Source organism: Coregonus clupeaformis, chromosome 21 (assembly GCF_020615455.1).
Source record: "Coregonus clupeaformis isolate EN_2021a chromosome 21, ASM2061545v1, whole genome shotgun sequence".
Lineage (NCBI taxonomy): Eukaryota > Metazoa > Chordata > Actinopteri > Salmoniformes > Salmonidae > Coregonus > Coregonus clupeaformis.
The window spans coordinates 7,912,724-7,936,404 of NC_059212.1; the positions used below are offsets into that span (position 1 = coordinate 7,912,724).

Here is a 23,681-nt window from a genome sequence, read left to right on the forward strand (position 1 = left end):
GCTGCCGATCGATGTTTCGATGTTTGTCTTGTTTAGTCTTTATTGTTTACACCTGTTTCCCATTATGTTTTATTGTGTTCCCTTTAATACCCTCTGTTTCTCATTGTGTATTGTGCGTTATTGTTTTTGGTCTTTGCGGCAGTTGCCCATGTGTGCGGGTCTTGTTATTTCCCTCGCTGTTCGAGGTTGCCAGTGTACTTTGTTTTGTTGCACTGTATCTAGTAAAGTTCTGCCAGTAGCTCGGTGTCCTGCTCTTGACTTCGCCTACCGCATACACGTCGCCTTGACACCCCATGGGAATCAAACCCACAACCCTGGCGTTGCAGGCGCCATGCTCTACCAACTAAGCTACAGGAGGCGGAAATTGTCATCGATAAAATGCAAGTGTTCATTGTCAATAGCTTATGCCTGCCGATACCATAACCCCACCGCCACCATGGGACGCTCTGTTCACAATGTTGACATCAGCAAACCACTCGCCCACACGACTCTATACACGTGGTCTGCGTTCGTGAGGCCGGTTGGACGCACTGCCAAATTCTCTAAAACGACGTTGGAGGCGGAAATACCTGCCCTGAATGACGGGTTGCCACTGGTAATGATCATGGTAATGATCATGCTGTTTAATCAGCTTCTTGATATGCCAGATCTGTCAGTTGGATGGATTATCTTGGCAAATGAGAAATGCTCACTAACAGGGATGTAAACAAATATGTGCACAACATTTGAGAGAAATAAGCTTTTTGTGCATATGGAACATTTTGGGGATCATTTATTTCAGCTCATGAGACATGGGACCAAAACTTTACATGTTGCATTTCTTTTTTGGTTCGGTATAGTTAACTTTATCATGGACACAGTGGGAATTTATATCTGTGATGTTCAAATTATTTCTTACCCCCTGTGTCTTACTTGTTGAAGCCCCCAGTCATCCCTGCCTGTACCTGAAGTTATTGAAAAACAAGTGAACAATGAATAAAGATTACACACAAACAATAGGCTCCTAGAATAGGTTATATTACATTCAATCTCCTCAGTTTCATTCACTAGTACAACACAATTCACATTGCATTTTATCATGGGCACAGTGGGAATGTATATCTGATGTTTAAATGATGTCTTACCCCCAGTGAGACAGTACATCATTTCAGCAGATCTTCTTGCTGAGGATGGCTTTGATCATGCACTGCTTCTCGTGGGGTGAGCCTGATGTTCCGCATGTCACGCCTCATGTCTAAAACATTGGGGAAAGGGGGCATAAAGTCAATTTCGATGCATCTACAAATTCAATGTTTTACACAATATTGTGTCATATTTGCTGAGTTTGTTTTGTATGGGGAAAACATTGAGGTCACAAGTCCTTTGTGAGCTAGCTAGCCAACTTTAGCTAATGTAGCTAACTAGCCAACCAAGGTGCCTAACTAGCTAGCCCTCCAGGCGATATTTAGCTAGCTAGCTAGTTAACATTAGCTCACTGTTCGTGTAGTCAGACTTTTCTAAGTGGTGACATGCTAGCTAACCAACTATCCTTGCCATGGAGCCGGCCTAATGTTAGTTAGCAAGTCTGACTACACGAACGGTGAGGTAAAGTTAACTAGCTTACGTTAGATAAATATCCCTTCCCTGGTGGGCTAACGCTACCTAGCATGTCACCACGTGAAAAAGTATTACTACCAAACCGTGAGCTAACGTTAACTAACTGGCTAGCTCACTAAATACTTGTAAATAAAAAAGGTCACAACAGTCATTATGCTAGCCTATGCTGGTTTTCTTTTTACTTGTAAGGAAGGTAACGTGTGTTGTACACATAACTACAGTCGGTGGTTATCTAGCTAATTTTCATGAGCACCTAGCTAACCACAGATCTTTGACCTAACCACAACAGCTTAGCAAACAGGGCTTACCTTATCACACGGCTCCAGCGATGCCTCTCGAATTACAGAGGTCATAAAATGATAAAATGCACACAGAGTAGTGGTTACAATCCGGTACATAGCACAGAACCATCCTGGCAGCTGGCTTCAGATCGACAGAGAGACCTAAGGTTAGCTAATTCGCTACAAAGGCCAGAGGGTAATCCTAGTAATTAAATAATGCTAATGTAGCTAGCTAGGTAATTAGAAAAATGCTAAACAAGAATACAATAATATGATCTACTTGCTAGGTTACTACATGGATAAATGTGCCTTGAGGGATGACGTCAAAGCTTGCGACAGGATGTGTAATTCTGTATGATAGCCACATTAGAGGCTAATTGGCATTTCATTTTGGGGGGGTAATTACAGGGGAATATATTGATAAAAGTGACCTTGTCCGAGAGAGATTTGCACGGTTATCAAAACGTCACGGCAGGGTAAGCCTACACGAAACACAGACCTTATATGAAGTAGTTAGAAAATCCCCAATGCAAAAATGAATGGTGAAAAAATGGTTGGAACCACTTCCGGGTTTTACCGATAGGTTTTATGGGTATTATGACTGATACTGTGGTACTCAATTCAGAGCTTAAATAGCCAAATTGATTAGTCACAGGAATTAGGACTAATAAAGCCAATGCAACGGCCTGTTTTACAAATGGTGGGCCTAACACATGGATGGGCATTCATACAATTCCATTGCTGGCCTACATGGTAGGCTACACCCCAGTAAACACGAGCCGACGTCTACAAACGGTAGGCTTACTACATAGATGGGTATTCATAAAGTTCAATTTCAGGCAACACTGTAGGCTACACCCCAGTAAGCACGAGCCGACGTCTACAAACGGTAGGCTTACCACATAGATGGGTATTCATAAAGTTCAACACTGTAGGCTACACCTCAGTAAGCACAGACCGATGCCGACACCTTTTGGATGTTTTTTTTGGTACAGTCCGGACCGGCCTTGATTTCCACATGCACAGATATTGGTTTTTGGTCCGGTCCGGACCAAATCTGAACCAATCATAGACGTCTATAAATTACGTATTTTCAACTTTCGTTCAGGCCAGGGTTGGGTTGAAATGGTGAGGCCAAGGTTGGGTTGAACCGTTATGTGGACATGATGATAGGGTTAGGGTTGTGGTTGAGTCTACGGATTAGGGTTGAAGTGGGATGTGGACATGAAGCTAGGGTTAGGGTCATGGTTGAGTCAACGGGTTAGGGTTGAACCGGGATGTGGACATGAAGCTAGTGTTAGGGTCGTGGTTGAGTCTATGGGTTAGGGTTGAACTGGTATGTGGACATGAAGCTAGGGTTAGGGTCGTGTTTGAGTCTACGGGTTAGGGTTGAAGTGGGATGTGGACATGAAGCTAGGGTTAATGCCAGAAATATGGGAGAGAAAGGGTGCGATTGTTATTAGATTTGAGGAGTAATGAAGAGTCAGGATTAAGTGAACTGCTGGGGAAATCTTCAGGGGATGTAATATTTATGTATTTCGTTTCCTTAGGGAGACGAGAATATTGGTTAGGAGACCTACACTGTCTCTGGTCCACACTCCAGTCCAGTTGGTGGCGGTAATGCACCAAAAAATGGTTGCCAACCAACATATATACTCCACAGAAGAAGAAGAAGAAGAAGAAGAAGAAGAAGAAGAAGAAGAAGAAGAAGAAGAAGAAGACATACTGTACACTGTCTTTGGTTGAAGGTTTGATTTTGAGAGCTTGGAATACGGGTTACTGAGGCGGATAGCCCCGCTGTAGAGAGCCAAGATGATGAACATGTGGAAAGTCCGGGAATTGGTTGATAAAGCGTAAGTATTCTCACTCTATCCGAGCTAAATTCTTGAGTTTACCTATTTGAAAGAGACACGTACCAAACACTTTGATGTCACGTAGCAGCAGGAAGCTAGTTAGCCAGCTAGCTTCAATACCAAGTTGTGGCAGTCAAACACAGGATAAATTCAACTTTTTTGCCTTTCGACTATTTTCCCATTTTAATCTCGTATTGAACTATCCGATGAGCGATCGATAACTCAACTTTCTAGCCACGTTATCTGTCTTAGAAAGTTGAGATGGCTAACGTTAGCTAGCTAATCAGCTACTGTAAATTGTGCTGCGTTAAAAACAACTGGGAACTCGGATATCTCTGAATTGTGTGTGTTAAAAACAACTGGGAACTGGGGAAAATTGATTTGAACGGGAACTCGATCCAACTCGGGCCTCATTCTAGAGCTCCGATTTACTGACCGGAAGATCACTGACTTCATGATTTGACCTCATATTTTTCCGAGTTCCTTTTTTTTCCTTATTTTGTTACGCGGCATTGTCTTTAGCCAATTTAACGTTGGCTTGGGTCAGTAGTTTTTTTTGCACAGCTTGACAGCCACTTGTCAGTTTGTTTGTTGGCTAGCTAGCTAGCTAGCAAACTGAGCTAGGTAGTTAGCCAGCTCAAAACCACACGAATGTACAGAGGGTACATCTGTCTGTAAAATGTAGCTACTGTTAGTTGTGGCAAAGTCCTTGAATGCTAACTGGATGTATTCTGATAAGCCAACTTCCGGGTGTGAAAGTACCTAGCATAACAACCAGAACATTTAGCTTTTCTCATGTCACAGGTCTATCAAAACTGCCACAGCTCAGTTGACTTGACTTTAATGTATTAGTCTTTTTTATTTTATTGTATTTTTAAGTATAGGATTATCCAAGTAAGCTTAGAACACCTGGATAACTCTCAAACTTCTGCCTGGCTACCTATATACTTCTGAGTATACTATAGGCTAAATTATCAAAACAACTACAATATATTTGACTGTAGTGTATATCTGATATGGCCATATGGGCCTTTTGCATTTGCAAATTGGAGGTGCTTTGCAGCCAGAAGAAGAAAGGTGGAGTCCAGACCACTATCAACCACAGACTGAGTATTGTAATGTGTAACTCTGTGATAAACAATGACTTGCTGAATGCAACAATAGATTGCACAATCAAGAGGCAATGTCACGCTGCATACAGTTGCGTTGTGAAGACATTGCTGTCACTACATTATTAGCTAGAGTATCTAGCCAGAGTTGGATGAAATATAAAGTTCTCCATGGTATCGTAGTGTAGTGTAGTGTGTGTCCCAAATGTCTCCTTTTTCCCCTAAATAGTGCACTGCTTTTGACCAGGGCCCATAGGGAATAGGATGCCATTTGGGACTCAGCCTAAGAGTGGATTCCACGGTTGCATTGCATGGCATTCATAGGAATAAACAAGATTAGCCTAAGCCTGTACAGTCGCTGTCAGCAGAGATTGAAACTAAAGTCTTGAATGAATGGTTCCACCTCTGAGCGAGAGCCACACCTGGTTTAACCGGCTTGTTGTTGTCTTTTGTCCTCCTCTCTTATAGTTTACTGGCCCTGTCACTGCTGAGTAATGACCTGAGAGAGGCCATTTAACACACACACAGACACAGACACACACACACACACACGCACACACACAAGCCTACTGTAGCGCTCTGGGAAGTAGTGGGATTGCGCAATCTCCACTTCAAAGCTTTAACGGCTGGTTTGGCAAGCTGTGGCAACAGCAGGAGCGCACGGTTCCTGTCCAAGAATGCATTCCTGCTAAAAGTCAAGTCCCCTCTGCTAGTCTCCCCTACTGGGTGACCTCTTCAGAGAGAAGAGTGGAGAGAGAGAGAGGCAGAGGTACAGAGAGAGGGTCAGGAAGAGAGAGGGGTACTGAAAGAGAGAGAGGCAGAGGTACAGAGAGAGGATCAGGAAGAGAGAGGGGCCAATAATGAGAGAATGAGAAAGAGTAAGCAGGAAAAGGACTGGGCTTTGCACTGTAATGGGTGAAACAGCTGTCTGAATGCTGTCTCACTGTGAAGGATATCTAGAGGCCTAAACCTGAATTAAGAGACTGCCAATTCTTGTTTCTAAGTCCTCCCGGCGGTCACATGGAAAAATTGATACAATACTGAATAAATAGGCCTAAAGACTTTATTTGGACTAGTCACAGGATGAAGGAAATTGGTGTGTGTGCATTACAGACAGACTTGCAATGAAACGGAAGCCTTTGTCAAATTGTGTGATCACACACACACCTACATACACAGAGAAAATCAGAGGCTTCAGTTTGATCAGGTTGATAATGTGAGACAGAGGTAGCTAGCAAGTCTATTGAGAAGAGATAAGATAACTGTCTTGTGTAAGTGTTTGGCTATATCATTCCCTCTGTGTGGTACTGCCTGTGGCGTCACCCATGCAAACATTACATTAATAATTACCCTATCAATAATTACCCTATCAATAATTACCCTATCAATAATTACCCTATTAATAATGATCCTATCGATTCCCGGTCAGGGAACACACTTTTACTCATTGTATTTATTATAACTTTTATTATTACATGTTTTACTTTTCTATTATTTCTCTATTGTCTTTCTCTCTGCATTGTTGGGAAGGGCCCGTAAGTAAGCATTTCATGTGACGAATGACATTTTATTCATAAATTTGCACGCAAACATGGCATTATGGTAATAGTCACACAAGGCAGAGAGAGGGAAACCAATATTGTCTAACTACAGTATTGGGCTGGATAGTACACACAATGTAGTCTAAACTCTTTGAAATGTAGTGAAAAACCCGTATATAGGCCAGGCAGCCATGCTACAGTCTATTATTTAAGAACTCATAGGCTATTTGAATAGCCCTTCGCACCAACTAGCTGTTTCCCAGTCTTTTAGAGCGATGCTATTTAGAACTTTGATTACAACCGTCACTGTCAACTACAGTACTTTAGGCTCTGACTCCAGAACCACAGAGGGTGTGTCCTCTCAGCTGTCTGTCAATGCTGCTCTGTCTGTCTGACAGTGAGGGGAAGGTGGGGGGGTGATGATGTGGCAGGGCCCAGTGAGAGGAGGGGCCAGTGAGGGGAGGTGCCCCTTTGCTTGCTCTATGCCTTCAGCCCACTGCAACGCTAAGTCTATGCCCCTTCTCCTAGCTGTGGGTAGAAATTGTAGGCACAGATCTAAGATCAGCTTATCCTCTCTAAATTCTAACTTTAGCCATAAGGGACGGACTTTACTGCCTTCTGAGTCCTACTCCATGGGGTTATGTCTGAGCAGAGAGCCGAGTCCTACTCCATGGGGTTATGTCTGAGCAGAGAGCCGAGTCCTACTCCATGGGGTTATGTCTGAGCAGAGAGCCGAGTCCTACTCCATGGGGTTATGTCTGAGCAGAGAGCCGAGTCCTACTCCATGGGGTTATGTCTGAGCAGAGAGCCGAGTCCTACTCCATGGGGTTATGTCTGAGCAGAGAGCCGAGTCCTACTCCATGGGGTTATGTCTGAGCAGAGAGCCGAGTCCTACTCCATGGGGTTATGTCTGAGCAGAGAGCCGAGTCCTACTCCATGGGGTTATGTCTGAGCAGAGAGCCGAGTCCTACTCCATGGGGGTTATGTCTGAGCAGAGAGACCGAGTCCTACTCCATGGGGTTATGTCTGAGCAGAGAGCCGAGTCCTACTCCATGGGGTTATGTCTGAGCAGAGAGCCGAGTCCTACTCCATGGGGTTATGTCTGAGCAGAGAGCCGAGTCCTACTCCATGGGGTTATGTCTGAGCAGAGAGCCGAGTCCTACTCCATGGGGGTTATGTCTGAGCAGAGAGCCGAGTCCTACTCCATGGGGTTATGTCTGAGCAGAGAGCCGAGTCCTACTCCATGGGGTTATGTCTGAGCAGAGAGCCGAGTCCTACTCCATGGGGTTATGACTGAGCAGAGAGCCGAGTCCTACTCCATGGGGTTATGTCTGAGCAGAGAGCCGAGTCCTACTCCATGGGGTTATGTCTGAGCAGAGAGGAAGTCAGTATATACTGTAGATAATCTTTGGTCTGGGTAGCTGTAGGCCTACTGTAGCCAATGCTAGGCTGCAGCCTATGTGTTGAATGTCAGTGCTCGATCTAGGCCTGTTTCTATGTGGTTTTCTTTCACGGTTAGGCTAGAAAATGAACTGCATTCCATTGCTGCAGCTGTCCTTGATTGGTAATGCTCATGCTTAGTGGGGAGGTTTTTCAGGTCACCAAACCTGCTTGACCTTGTTAAGTTTCTTGCGCAATATTTGTTTCATTTGTTTCTGTAAGCTATCTTTTAATCTGACTAGCTAAATAGCCTAGTTTGAACCAAACTAGAGAAATACGCAAACATATTTCCCTGTTTAGGCTAGCTGCCAAATGTCAGTCTAGCTCCTAGTCTTGACCTTTTAAATCAACGTTTATTGGTCACATACAGTTTAGCAGAGGGTATAGATGTTATAGAGGGTAGTAACTGATTCTGCTTGCTATTATTACGTTGCTGCTTCAGTGTGTGTGTGTGTTATCACCTTTACACAGAAGCCTGGAAAACTTGATAACCAGTGGAACTGTATGAAACTACTGTGATAGTGGGTCAATTATACACTATAGCCACTCTCTATGGATCATGGGTATAGCGGAGACATTGATACTACGTTGCTTGAGGCGACCCACCCTTCATTCACCAAGAAACAGCACAGCTTGTCTCTCACCACCACACCCAACACTCACTCCACCTAAGTTTTCTCTCTGTCTCGAGCTGTCTGTCTGTCTGTCTGTCTGCGGTTAAGAGCATTGGGCCAGTAACCGAAAGGTCGCTGGTTTGAATCCCCGAGCCAACTAGGTGAAAAATCTGTTGGTGCCTTTGAGCAAGGCACTGCTCTCTTCTCTCCCCTCTGCTCTACCCTCTCTTCTCTCCCCTCTGCTCTCCCCTCTCTTCTCTCCCCTCTGCTCTACCTTCTCTTCTCTCCCCTCTGCTCTCCCCTCTCTTCTCTCCCCTCTGCTCTACCTTCTCTTCTCTCCCCTCTGCTCTCCCCTCTCTTCTCTCCCCTCTGCTCTCCCCTCTCTTCTCTCCCCTCTGCTCTACCTTCTCTTCTCTCCCCTCTGCTCTCCCCTCTCTTCTCTCCCCTCTGCTCTCCCCTCTCTTCTCTCCCCTCTGCTCTCCCCTCTCTTCTCTCCCCTCTTCTCTCCCCTCTCTTCTCTCCCCTCTGCTCTACCCTCTCTTCTCTCCCCTCTGCTCTCCCCTCTGCTCTACCCTCTCTTCTCTCCCCTCTGCTCTCCCCTCTCTTCTCTCCCCTCTGCTCTCCCCTCTCTTCTCCCCTCTCTTCTCTCCCCTCTGCTCTCCCCTCTCTTCTCTCCCCTCTGCTCTCCCCTCTCTTCTCTCCCCTCTGCTCTCCCCTCTCTTCTCCCCTCTCTTCTCTCCCCTCTGCTCTCCCCTCTCTTCTCTCCCCTCTGCTCTCCCCTCTCTTCTCTCCCCTCTGCTCTACCCTCTCTTCTCTCCCCTCTGCTCTACCCCTCTCTTCTCTCCCCTCTGCTCTCCCCTCTCTTCTCTCCCCTCTCTTCTCTCCCCTCTCTTCTCTCCCCTCTCTTCTCTCCCCCCTCTGCTCTACCCTCTCTGCTCTACCCTCTCTTCTCTCCCTTTCTGTCTCTTTCTTTCTCTGTCCTCTCTCCTGCCAAACAGGTTTTCCCTGACTGTGGGATGACTTCCATAGTGTGTACACAAACACACCATGTCTTCAGAGTGCTTCTGACCTGTGTCAGAGTTGTGTTGACCTTTCAGTCTCTCCGAGAGATCGGCTATGTTTATAATAATTTCATATAATATATGCCGTTTAGAAGACAGTTTTACTCAGCGACTTAGTCATGCGTGCATACATTTTACGTATGGGTGGCCCCAGTGGGAATCGAACCCACTATCCTTGGAGTTGCAAGCGCCATGCTCTACCAACTGAGCCACACAGGACCACATGATGTTCATGAGGGTTATTTGACGCTGTGTTCCTAGAGAAACAGGAGGACAGAATGGTTGAATGTAAATGTAGTCTGTGTGTCTTGACTGTTACCATGAATAGGCTGTCCAATGCTAGGTCTGGGCCTAGGTTGACCTTTTCTGTTAAGACAAAAGACAACTCAAGTGTTTTTACTCATAACCCCTTTTTGTCTCCTGTTTGACGTCATATTATTTTCATAAGAGCCAGTAAAATATCTCTTACCTTTTACCCTGTAGAACCAATGTGGTGATGAACTACTCTGAGGTGGAGACTAAGGTGAGGGAGGCCACCAACGATGACCCCTGGGGACCTTCAGGACAGCAGATGGCAGAGATTTCCAGGTAGGGGCGCTGTTCACACACACACACCAGTTAGATTGCACAACCTTTTATTCATTATCTGCGATGTTCTACTTCACAGGAAAAATACAGTTATTTGAATTGAATCCTGTTGCCATGTAGCCTAACCTCCACCTCTATCCGTCGCTCCCTCTGTGTCTCTTCCCCCCCCCTTCAGATGTACGTTTATGTATGAGCAGTTTCCAGAGGTGATGAACATGCTGTGGATCAGGATGCTCAGGGACAACAAGAAGAACTGGAGAAGGGTCTATAAGGTCAGAGAGGAGCTATAACCTGTCATAAGCATGACAACCTGTCATGATCTAGTAAAAGGCATGAGCTGACGCACACCCAAAGATGTTTGTAGAGGTGCTGACTAACGGAGAGTAAATGGTAGAAAAAGAAAGTCGCTCACTCTATTTATACACTGAGTGTAGAAAACATTAGGAACACCGTCCTAATATTGAGTTACACCCCCTTCCCCCTTTGCCCTCAGAACAGCCTCAATTCGTTGGGGCATGGACTCAACAAGGTGTCGAAAGCGTTCCACAGGGATGCCGGCCCATTTAGACTCCAATGCTTCCCACAGTTGTGTCAAGTTGGTTGGATGTCCTTTGGGTGGTGGACCATTCTTGATACATACACGAAACTGTTGAGTGTGAAAAACCCAGCAGCGTTGCAGTTCTTGACACACTCAAACCGGTGCGCCTGGCACCAACTACCATAGCCCGTTCAAAGGCACTTAAATCTTTTGTCTTGCCCATTCACCCTCTGAATGGCACACATACACAATCCATGTCTCAATTGTCTCAAGGCTTAAAAATCCTTCATTAACCTGTCTCTTCTCCTTCATCTACACTGATTTGAAGTGGATTTAACAGGTGACATCAATAAGGGATCATAGCTTTCACCTGGATTCACCTGGTCAGTCTGTCATGGAAAGAGCAGGTGTTGCTAATGTTTTGTACTCAGTGTATGTCTCCCAACAACTGAATGGGTAAACCTTGGTTAGGTTGGAGCATACAGTGTGTGACTTTCTTTCTGTTTATAACCAAGACATAAGCCATGGCTATTCAACTCCTGACCTCGAGGGCCGAGGTCTGCTCTCCCAGTCTCTGTTGTTGCACCACATCACCAGAAACGGTTCAGAGGTATGACCATGACATCGAGGGGCCATCATAAGAAGTTATGACCAATAGTTTTCCATCTCTTCTCCCCCAGTCTATGCTGTTGTTGTCCCACCTCATCAGGAACGGTTCAGAGAGAGTTGTCACCAGCGCCAGAGAACACATCTACGACCTACGATCTCTAGAGAGCTACCACTTCGTAGGCAAGTACTCTCTCTGGCTGACTCTCTGGCTGCTGTCTCTATAGAAATGGAATTCTGATTCAATGGCTGTCTCTCTCTCTTGACTGTAGTGTAGAATCCGTGTTAACTGTTAAGGTTTGTTGTCTGTCCTCAGTACACCTCTGTACACCAGTGTGAGAGTTTGTAATGAAATGTTAGTTTAGAACCAGACAAAGGGGCCAGTGTTCAGTCAGTGTTGTAGCATTCAGAAAGAGATGGAGCCCTAAGCACTGCTTAAACCACAACCAGCTACACCACACACTGCTATGCTCCAAAGCAGACAAAGTGAAAAGGTAAATCACTCCCCTCACCACCACAACCACTGTACAACCATTTTTTTATTCACACACTACTGTGGACACTTCTGCATTTTGTCTCCTCAAAACATGTTCTCCCACCTGACGTTCTGAATACACTGATCACCTTCCAACACATTGAAAAGGCATATCTGTTTATAGGGGAATGGAACAACTGCAGATAACCTGTAGCTTTGTTTCTTACCAAAAGCAACAACAGCTGTATTGAGGCATAATCCTAACAGCTTGTCAATAACCTTCATCTCCTCTCTCTCTTACTTGTTCCTCTACCTCTGTGTAGATGAGAACGGCAAGGACCAGGGAGTGAACGTGCGTCAGAAGGTGAAGGAGATGGTGGATCTGATCCAGGATGATGATAGACTGAGAGAGGAGAGGAAGAAGGCAAAGAAGAACAAAGACAAATACATTGGAGTGTCCTCTGACAGTATTGGGGGAGGGTTCAGTAGATACAGTAAGTCCTCTGACAGTATTGGGGGAGGGTTCAGTAGATACAGTAAGTCCTCTGACAGTATTGGGGGAGGGTTCAGTAGATACAGTAAGTCCTCTGACAGTATGGGGGAGGGTTCAGTAGATACAGTAAGTCCTCTGACAGTATGGGGGAGGTTTCAGTAGATACAGTAAGTCCTCTGACAGTATTGGGGGAGGGTTCAGTAGATACAGTAAGTCCTCTGACAGTATTGGGGGAGGGTTCAGTAGATACAGTAAGTCCTCTGACAGTATGGGGGAGGGTTCAGTAGATACAGTAAGTCCTCTGACAGTATTGGGGGAGGGTTCAGTAGATACAGTAAGTCCTCTGACAGTATGGGGGGAGGGTTCAGTAGATACAGTAAGTCCTCTGACAGTATGGGGGAGGATTCAGTAGATACAGTAAGTCCTCTGACAGTATTGGGGGAGGGTTCAGTAGATACAGTAAGTCCTCTGACAGTATGGGGGGAGGGTTCAGTAGATACAGTAAGTCCTCTGACAGTATGGGGGAGGTTTCAGTAGATACAGTAAGTCCTCTGACAGTATTGGGGGAGGGTTCAGTAGATACAGTAAGTCCTCTGACAGTATTGGGGGGAGGGTTCAGTAGATACAGTAAGTCCTCTGACAGTATGGGGGGAGGGTTCAGTAGATACAGTAAGTCCTCTGACAGTATTGGGGGAGGGTTCAGTAGATACAGTAAGTCCTCTGACAGTATGGGGGAGGGTTCAGTAGATACAGTAAGTCCTCTGACAGTATGGGGGAGGATTCAGTAGATACAGTAAGTCCTCTGACAGTATGGGAGGAGGGTTCAGTAGATACAGTAAGTCCTCTGACAGTATGGGGGGGAGGTTTCAGTAGATACAGTAAGTCCTCTGACAGTATTGGGGGAGGGTTCAGTAGATACAGTAAGTCCTCTGACAGTATTGGGGGAGGGTTCAGTAGATACAGTAAGTCCTCTGACAGTATTGGGGGAGGGTTCAGTAGATACAGTAAGTCCTCTGACAGTATGGGGGGAGGGTTCAGTAGATACAGTAAGTCCTCTGACAGTATGGGGGAGGTTTCAGTAGATACAGTAAGTCCTCTGACAGTATTGGGGGAGGGTTCAGTAGATACAGTAAGTCCTCTGACAGTATGGGGGGAGGGTTCAGTAGATACAGTAAGTCCTCTGACAGTATGGGAGGAGGGTTCAGTAGATACAGGAAGTCCTCTGACAGTATGGGGGGAGGGTTCAGTAGATACAGTAAGTCCTCTGACAGTATTGGGGGAGGGTTCAGTAGATACAGTAAGTCCTCTGACAGTATTGGGGGAGGGTTCAGTAGATACAGTAAGTCCTCTGACAGTATTGGGGGAGGGTTCAGTAGATACAGTAAGTCCTCTGACAGTATGGGGGGAGAGTTCAGTAGATACAGTAAGTCCTCTGACAGTATGGGGGGAGGGTTCAGTAGATACAGTAAGTCCTCTGACAGTATTGGGGGAGGGTTCAGTAGATACAGTAAGTCCTCTGACAGTATGGGGGAGGGTTCAGTAGATACAGTAAGTCCTCTGACAGTATTGGGGGGAGGGTTCAGTAGATACAGTAAGTCCTCTGACAGTATTGGGGGAGGGTTCAGTAGATACAGTAAGTCCTCTGACAGTATGGGGGAGGGTTCAGTAGATACAGCAAGTCCTCTGACAGTATTGGGGGAGGGTTCAGTAGATACAGTAAGTCCTCTGACAGTATGGGGGGAGGGTTCAGTAGATACAGTAAGTCCTCTGACAGTATGGGGGAGGGTTCAGTAGATACAGTAAGTCCTCTGACAGTATTGTGGGAGGGTTCAGTAGATACGGTAAGTCCTCTGACAGTATGGGGGGAGGGTTCAGTAGATACGGTAAGTCCTCTGACAGTATTGGGGGAGGGTTCAGTAGATACGGTAAGTCCTCTGACAGTAATGGGGGGAGGGTTCAGTAGATACAGTAAGTCCTCTGACAGTATGGGGGGAGGGTTCAGTAGATACAGTAAGTCCTCTGACAGTATTGGGGGAGGGTTCAGTAGATACAGTAAGTCCTCTGACAGTATGGGGGAGGGTTCAGTAGATACAGTAAGTCCTCTGACAGTATGGTGGGAGGGTTCAGTAGATACAGTAAGTCCTCTGACAGTATTGGGGGAGGGTTCAGTAGATACAGTAAGTCCTCTGACAGTATTGGGGGAGGGTTCAGTAGATACAGTAAGTCCTCTGACAGTATGGGGGGAGGGTTCAGTAGATACAGTAAGTCAATCTAGAACACACAAACACTCACTCACACATAAACAGTGCATTCGGAAAGTATTCAGACCCCTTGACTTTTTCCATATTTTGTTACGTTACAGCCTAATTCTAAAATTGATTAAATTGTTTGTTTTTTCTCATCAGTCTACACGCAATACCCCATAATGACAAAGCAAAAACAGGTTTTTAGAAATTTTTGCAAAAAAACGTAAATATAACATTTACATAAGTATTCAGACCCTTTACTCAGTACTTTGTTGAAGCACCTTTGGCAGCGATTACAGCCTCAAGTCTTCTTGGGTATGACGCTACAAGCTTGACACACCTGTATTTGAGGAGTTTCTCACATTCTTCTCTGTAGATCCTCTGAAGCTCTTTCAGGTTGGATGGGGAGCGTCGCTGCACAGCAATTTTCTGGTCTTTCCAGAGATATTTGATTGGGTTCATGTTTGGATTCTGGCTGGCCACTCAAGGACATTCAGATGCTTGTCCCAAAGCCACTCCTGCGTTGTCTTGGCTTTGTGCTTAGGGTCGTTGTCCTGTTGGAAGGGGAACCTTCGCCACCAGTCTGAGGTCCTGAGCACTCTGGAGCAGGTTTTCATTTAGGATCTCTCTGTGCTTTGCTCCGTTCGTCTTTCCCTCGATCCCGACTAGTCTCCCAGTCCCTGCCGCTGAAAAACATCCCCACAGCATGATGCTGCCACCACCATGCTTCACCGTAGGGATGGTGCCAGGTTTCCTCCAGACGTGATGCTTGGTATTCAGGCCAAAGAGCTCAATCTTGGTTTAATCAGACCAGAGAATCTTGTTTCTCATTGTCTGAGAGTTCTTTAGGTGCCTTTTGGCAAACTCCAAGCGGGCTGTCATGTGCCTTTTACTGAGGAGTGGCTTCTGTCTGGCCACTCTACCATAAAGGCCTGATTGGTGGAGTGCTGCAGAGATGGTTGTCCTTCTGGAAGGTTCTCCCATCTCCACAGAGGAACTCTGGAGCTCTGTCAGAGTGACCATCGGGTTCTTGGTCACCTCCCTGACCCAAGGCCCTTCTCCCCCGATTACTCAGTTTGGCTGGGCGGCCAGCTCTAGGAAGAGTCTTGGTGGTTCCAAACTTCTTCCATTTAAGAATGATGGAGGCCACTGTGTTCTTGGGGACCTTCAATGCTGCAGAAATGTTTTGGTACCCTTTCCCAGATCTGTGCCTCGACACAATCCTGTCTTGGAGCTCTACGGACAATTCCTTCGACCTCATGGCTTGGTTTTTGCTCTGACATGCACTGTCAACTGTGGGACCTTATATAGACAGGTGTGTGCTTTTTACAGATCATGTCCAATCAATTGAATTTACCACAGGTGGACTCCAATGAAGTTGTAGAAACATCTCAAGGATGATCAATGGAAACAGGATGCACCTGAGCTCAATTTTCGAGTCTCATAGCAAAAGGTCTGAATACTTATGTAAATAAGGTTTGTAAAAATTAATACATTTGTAAAAAAAATCTAAAAACCTGTTTTCACTTTGTCATTATGGGGTAGTGTGTGTAGATTGATGAGCAAAACAAATAATTTAATCAATTTTAGAATAAGGCTGTAACAAAATGTGGAAAAAGTCAAGGGGTCTGAATACTTTCCAAAAGCTGTATACATTGGAGTGTCCTCTGATCTTATTGGCCTCTGACACAAACTCACTATTCTCTCGCTCTCTCTCTTTCTCTCTCTCTCTCTCTCTCTCTCTCTCTCTCTCTCTCTCTCGTTCTCTCTCTCCCCTTCGCTCTCTCTGTCTCTTCTCCCCCCAGCGGGTGATCGGTATGACTCCAGCAGCTCTGGCGGTAACGAGGGAAGCAGCAGACGGAAGTGGGATGAGGACTGGAAGAGAGACCAAGGCCAGTTCCCCTTCAGTGACAAACTGGGGGAGATCAGTGATAAGATCGGCAGCACCATCGACGACACCATCAACAAGTTCAGGAAGCAGAGCAGAGACGACTCACCAGAACGATTCAGGTTAGGAGAGAGACGACTCACCAGAACGATTCAGGTTAGGAGAGAGACGACTCACCAGAACGATTCAAGTTAGGAGAGAGACGACTCACCAGACAGATGATTCAGGTTAGCAGAGAGACTACTCACCAGACGGATGATTCAGGTTAGCAGAGAGACTACTCACCAGACGTATGATTCAGGTTAGGAGAGAGAAGTGTTCCCCTGGGTGAGATTGCGAGAAAGAAAATGGAGCGAGATGGAGAGCAATACTAACTGAGGTACAGGGAGAAGTTAGAGCTACCCTCTGTCCTCATCATATCATATTACAGTATGTTAGATCTACCCTCTGTCCTCATCATATCATATTACAGTATGTTAGAGCTACCCTCTGTCCTCATCATATCATATTACAGTATGTTAGAGCTACCCTCTGTCCTCATCATATCATATTACAGTATGTTAGAGCTACCCTCTGTCCTCATCATATCATATTACAGTATGTTAGAGTTACCCTCTGTCCTCATCATATCATATTACAGTATGTTAGAGCTACCCTCTGTCCTCATCATATTACAGTACGTTAGAGCTACCCTCTGTCCTCATATTATTACGGTATGTTAGAGCTACCCTCTGTCCTCATCATATCATATTACAGTATGTTAGAGCTACCCTCTGTCCTCATCATATCATATTACAGTATGTTAGAGCTACCCTCTGTCCTCATCATATTACAGTATGTTAGAGCTGCCCTCATCATATTACGGTATGTTAGAGCTACCCTCTGTCCTCATCATATCATATTACAGTGTGTTAGAGCTACCCTCTGTCCTCATCATATCATATTACAGTATGTTAGAGCTACCCTCTGTCCTCATCATATCATATTACAGTAAGTTAGAGCTACCCTCTGTCCTCATCTCATCATATTACAGTATGTTAGAGCTACCCTCTGTCCTCATCATATCATATTACAGTGTTAGAGCTACCCTCTGTCCTCATCATATCATATTACAGTATGTTAGAGCTATCCTCTGTCCTCATCATATTAGAGTATGTTAGAGCTGCCCTCTGTCCTCATCATATTACAGTATGTTAGAGCTACCCTCTGTCCATATCATATTACAGTATGTTAGAGCTACCCTCTGTCCTCATCATATTAGAGTATGTTAGAGCTACCCTCTGTCCTCATCATATTACAGTATGTTAGAGCTACCCTCTGTCCTCATCATATTACAGTATGTTAGAGCTACCCTCTGTCCTCATCATATTACAGTATGTTAGAGCTACCCTCTGTCCTCATCATATTACAGTATGTTAGAGCTACCCTCTGTCCTCATCATATCATATTACAGTATGTTAGAGCTACCCTCTGTCCTCATCATATCATATTACAGTGTTAGAGCTGCCCTCTGTCCTCATCATATCATATTACAGTATGTTAGAGCTACCCTCTGTCCTCATATCATATTACGGTATGTTAGAGCTACCCGCTGTCCTCATCCTATCATATTACAGTATGTTAGAGCTACCCTCTGTCCTCATCATATCATATTACAGTAAGTTAGAGCTACCCTCTGTCCTCATCTCATCATATTACAGTATGTTAGAGCTACCCTCTGTCCTCATCATATCATATTACAGTGTTAGAGCTACCCTCTGTCCTCATCATATCATATTACAGTATGTTAGAGCTATCCTCTGTCCATATCATATTAGAGTATGTTAGAGCTGCCCTCTGTCCTCATCATATTACAGTATGTTAGAGCTACCCTCTGTCCATATCATATTACAGTATGTTAGAGCTACCCTCTGTCCTCATCATATCATATTACAGTATGTTAGAGCTACCTCCTGTCCTCATCATATCATATTACAGTATGTTAGAGCTACCCTCTGTCCTCATCATATTACAGTATGTTAGAGCTACCCTCTGTCCTCATCATATTACAGTATGTTGGAGCTACCCTCTGTCCTCATCATATCATATTACAGTATTTTAGAGCTACCCTCTGTCCTCATCATATCATATTACAGTATGTTAGCGCTATCCTCTGTCCTCATCATATTACAGAATGTTAGACCTACACTCTGTCCTCATCATATCATATTACAGTATGTTAGAGCTATCATCTGTCCTCATCATATCATATTACAGTATGTTAGAGCTATCCTCTGTCCTCATCATATCATATTACAGTATGTTAGAGCTACCCTCTGTTCTCATCATATCATATTACAGTATGTTAGAGCTACCCTCTGTCCTCATCGTATTACAGTATGTTAGAGCTACCCTCTGTCCTCATCATATCATATTACAGTATGTTAGAGCTACCCTCTGTCCTCATCATATTACAGTATGTTAGAGCTACCCTCTGTCCTCATCATATCATATTACAGTATGTTAGAGCTACCCTCTGTCCATATCATATTACAGTATGTTAGAGCTACCCTCTGTCCTCATATCATATTACAGTATGTTAGAGCTACCCTCTGTCCTCATATCATATTACAGTATGTTAGAGCTACCCTCTGTCCTCATCATATCATATTACAGTATGTTAGAGCTACCCTCTGTCCTCATCATATCATATTACAGTATGTTAGAGCTATCCTCTGTCCTCATCAAATCATATTACATTATGTTAGAGCTATCCTCTGTCCTCATCATATCATATTACAGTATGTTAGAGCTACCCTCTGTCGTCATCATATTACAGAATGTTAGAGCTATCCTCTGTCCTCATCCTATCATATTACAGTATGTTAGAGCTACCTCCTGTCCTCATCATATTACAGTATGTTAGAGCTACCCTCTGTCCTCATCATATTACAGTATGTTAGAGCTACCCTCTGTCCTCATCATATTACAGTATGTTAGACCTACCCTCTGTCCTCATCATATCATATTACAGTATGTTAGAGCTACCCTCTGTCCTCATCATATCATATTACAGTATTTTAGAGCTACCCTCTGTCCTCATCATATCATATTACAGTATTTTAGACCTACCCTCTGTCCTCATCATATCATATTACAGTATGGTAGGGCTATCCTCTGTCCTCATCATTTCATATTACAGTTTGTTAGAGCTATCCTCTGTCCTCATCATATTACAGTATGTTAGAGCTACGCTCTGTCCTCATATCATATTACGGTATGTTAGAGCTACCCTCTGTCCTCATCCTATCATATTACGGTATGTTAGAGCTACCTCCTGTCCTCATCATATCATATTACAGTATGTTAGAGCTCCCCTCTGTCCTCATCATATTACAGTATGTTAGAGCTACCCTCTGTCCTCCTCATATCATATTACAGTATTTTAGAGCTACCCTCTGTCCTCATATCATATTACGGTATGTTAGACCTACCCTCTGTCCTCATCATATTACAGTATGTTATAGCTATCCTCTGTCCTCATCATATCATATTACAGTATGTTAGAGCAACCTTCTGTCCTCATCATATTACAGTATGTTAGAGCTACCCTCTGTCCTCATATTATATTACGGTATGTTAGAGATACCCTCTGTCCTCATCCTATCATATTACAGTATGTTAGAGCTACCTCCTTTCCTCATCATATTACAGTATGTTAGACCTACCCTCTGTCCTCATCATATTACAGTATGTTAGAGCTACCCTCTGTCCTCATCATATTACAGTATGTTAGAGCTACCCTCTGTCCTCATCATATCATATTACAGTATGTTAGAGCTATCCTCTGTCCTCATCATATCATATTACGGTATGTTAGAGCTACCCTCTGTCCTCATCCTATCATATTACGGTATGTTAGAGCTATCCTCTGTCCTCATCATATCATATTACAGTATGTTAGAGCTCCCCTCTGTCCTCATCATATTACAGTATGTTAGAGCTACCCTCTGTCCTCCTCATCATATTACAGTATTTTAGAGCTACCCTCTGTCCTCATATCATATTACGGTATGTTAGAGCTCCCCTCTGTCCTCATCATATTACAGTATGTTAGAGCTACCCTCTGTCCTCCTCATATCATATTACAGTATTTTAGAGCTACCCTCTGTCCTCATCATATTACAGTATGTTATAGCTATCCTCTGTCCTCATCATATCATATTACAGTATGTTAGAGCAACCTTCTGTCCTCATCATATTACAGTATGTTAGAGATACCCTCTGTCCTCATCATATTACAGTATTTTAGAGCTACCCTCTGTCCTCATCCTATCATATTACTTTATGTTAGAGCTACCCTCTGTCCTCATCATATCATATTACAGTATGGTAGGGCTATCCTCTGTCCTCATCATATCATATTACAGTATATTAGAGCTATCCTCTGTCCTCATTATATTACAGTATGTTAGAGCTACCCTCTGTCCTCATCATATTACAGTATGTTGGAGCTACCCTCTGTCCTCATCATATCATATTACAGTATTTTAGAGCTACCCTCTGTCCTCATCATATCATATTACAGTATGTTAGCGCTACCCTATGTCCTCATCATATCATATTACAGTATGTTAGAGCTATCCTCTGTCCTCATCATATTACAGAATGTTAGACCTACACTCTGTCCTCATAATATCATATTACAGTATGTTAGAGCTATCCTCTGTCCTCATCATATCATATTACAGTATGTTAGAGCTATCCTCTGTCCTCATCATATCATATTACAGTATGTTAGAGCTATCCTCTGTCCTCATCATATCATATTACAGTATGTTAGAGCTACCCTCTGTTCTCATCATATCATATTACAGTATGTTAGAGCTACCCTCTGTCCTCATCATATCATATTACAGTATGTTAGAGCTACCCTCTGTCCTCATCATATTACAGTATGTTAGAGCTACCCTCTGTCCTCATCATATTACAGTATGTTAGAGCTACCCTCTGTCCTCATCATATCATATTACAGTATGTTAGAGCTACCCTCTGTCCTCATATCATATTACAGTATGTTAGAGCTATCCTCTGTCCTTATCATATCATATTACAGTATGTTAGAGCTACCCTCTGTTCTCATCATATCATATTACAGTATGTTAGAGCTACCCTCTGTCCTCATCATATCATATTACAGTATGTTAGCGCTACCCTATGTCCTCATCATATCATATTACAGTATGTTAGAGCTATCCTCTGTCCTCATCATATTACAGAATGTTAGACCTACACTCTGTCCTCATAATATCATATTACAGTATGTTAGAGCTATCCTCTGTCCTCATCATATCATATTACAGTATGTTAGAGCTATCCTCTGTCCTCATCATATCATATTACAGTATGTTAGAGCTATCCTCTGTCCTCATCATATCATATTACAGTATGTTAGAGCTACCCTCTGTTCTCATCATATCATATTACAGTATGTTAGAGCTACCCTCTGTCCTCATCATATCATATTACAGTATGTTAGAGCTACCCTCTGTCCTCATCATATCATATTACAGTATGTTAGAGCTACCCTCTGTCCTCATCATATTACAGTATGTTAGAGCTACCCTCTGTCCTCATCATATCATATTACAGTATGTTAGAGCTACCCTCTGTCCATATCATATTACAGTATGTTAGAGCTACCCTCTGTCCTCATATCATATTACAGTATGTTAGAGCTACCCTCTGTCCTCTTCATATCATATTACAGTATGTTAGAGCTACCCTCTGTCGTCATCATATCATATTACAGTATGTTAGAGCTACCCTCTGTCCTCATCATATTACAGTATGTTAGAGCTACCCTCTGTCCTCTTCATATCATATTACAGTATGTTAGAGCTACCCTCTGTCGTCATCATATCATATTACAGTATGTTAGAGCTACCCTCTGTCCTCATCATATTACAGAATGTTAGAGCTATCCTCTGTCCTCATCCTATCATATTACAGTATGTTAGAGCTACCTCCTGTCCTCATCATATTACAGTATGTTAGAGCTACCCTCTGTCCTCATCATATTACAGTATGTTAGAGCTACCCTCTGTCCTTATCATATCATATTACAGTATGTTAGAGCTACCCTCTGTTCTCATCATATCATATTACAGTATGTTAGAGCTACCCTCTGTCCTCATCATATCACATTACAGTATGTTAGAGCTACCCTCTGTCCTCATCATATTACAGTATGTTAGAGCTACCCTCTGTCCTCATCATATCATATTACAGTATGTTAGAGCTACCCTCTGTCCATATCATATTACAGTATGTTAGAGCTACCCTCTGTCCTCATATCATATTACAGTATTTTAGAGCTACCCTCTGTCCTCATCATTTCATATTACAGTTTGTTAGAGCTATCCTCTGTCCTCATCATATTACAGTATGTTAGAGCTACGCTCTGTCCTCATATCATATTACGGTATGTTAGAGCTACCCTCTGTCCTCATCCTATCATATTACGGTATGTTAGAGCTACCTCCTGTCCTCATCATATCATATTACAGTATGTTAGAGCTCCCCTCTGTCCTCATCATATTACAGTATGTTAGAGCTACCCTCTGTCCTCATCATATCATATTACAGTATTTTAGAGCTACCCTCTGTCCTCATCATATCATATTACAGTATTTTAGAGCTACCCTCTGTCCTCATCATTTCATATTACAGTTTGTTAGAGCTATCCTCTGTCCTCATCATATTACAGTATGTTAGAGCTACGCTCTGTCCTCATATCATATTACGGTATGTTAGAGCTACCCTCTGTCCTCATCCTATCATATTACGGTATGTTAGAGCTACCTCCTGTCCTCATCATATCATATTACAGTATGTTAGAGCTCCCCTCTGTCCTCATCATATTACAGTATGTTAGAGCTACCCTCTGTCCTCCTCATATCATATTACAGTATTTTAGAGCTACCCTCTGTCCTCATATCATATTACGGTATGTTAGACCTACCCTCTGTCCTCATCATATTACAGTATGTTATAGCTATCCTCTGTCCTCATCCTATCATATTACAGTATGTTAGAGCTACCTCCTTTCCTCATCATATTACAGTATGTTAGACCTACCCTCTGTCCTCATCATTTTACAGTATGTTAGACCTACCCTCTGTCCTCATATCATATTACAGTATGTTAGAGCTACCCTCTGTCCTCATATCATATTACAGTATATTAGAGCTACCCTCTGTCCTCATCATATCATATTACAGTATGTTAGAGCTACCCTCTGTCCTCATCATATCATATTACAGTATGTTAGAGCTACCCTCTGTCCTCATCATATCATATTACAGTATTTT

General features: G+C 43.6%; 1 protein-coding gene across 1 annotated transcript in view; it reads left to right on the plus strand.

Moving 5' to 3' along the window:
- Positions 1 to 3,559: 3,559 nt before the first annotated feature.
- Positions 3,560 to 23,681, plus strand: part of LOC121532930 (clathrin interactor 1) — a 41,670-nt gene continuing 21,548 nt past the window's right edge. The window contains exons 1-6 of the mRNA XM_041838719.2: positions 3,560 to 3,730; positions 9,979 to 10,083; positions 10,259 to 10,355; positions 11,302 to 11,410; positions 12,026 to 12,196; positions 16,247 to 16,451. Of these exons, the coding sequence (XP_041694653.2) occupies positions 3,690 to 3,730; positions 9,979 to 10,083; positions 10,259 to 10,355; positions 11,302 to 11,410; positions 12,026 to 12,196; positions 16,247 to 16,451 (728 nt within the window). The 5' untranslated portion in view covers positions 3,560 to 3,689. The remainder of the gene's footprint in view (positions 3,731 to 9,978; positions 10,084 to 10,258; positions 10,356 to 11,301; positions 11,411 to 12,025; positions 12,197 to 16,246; positions 16,452 to 23,681) is intronic.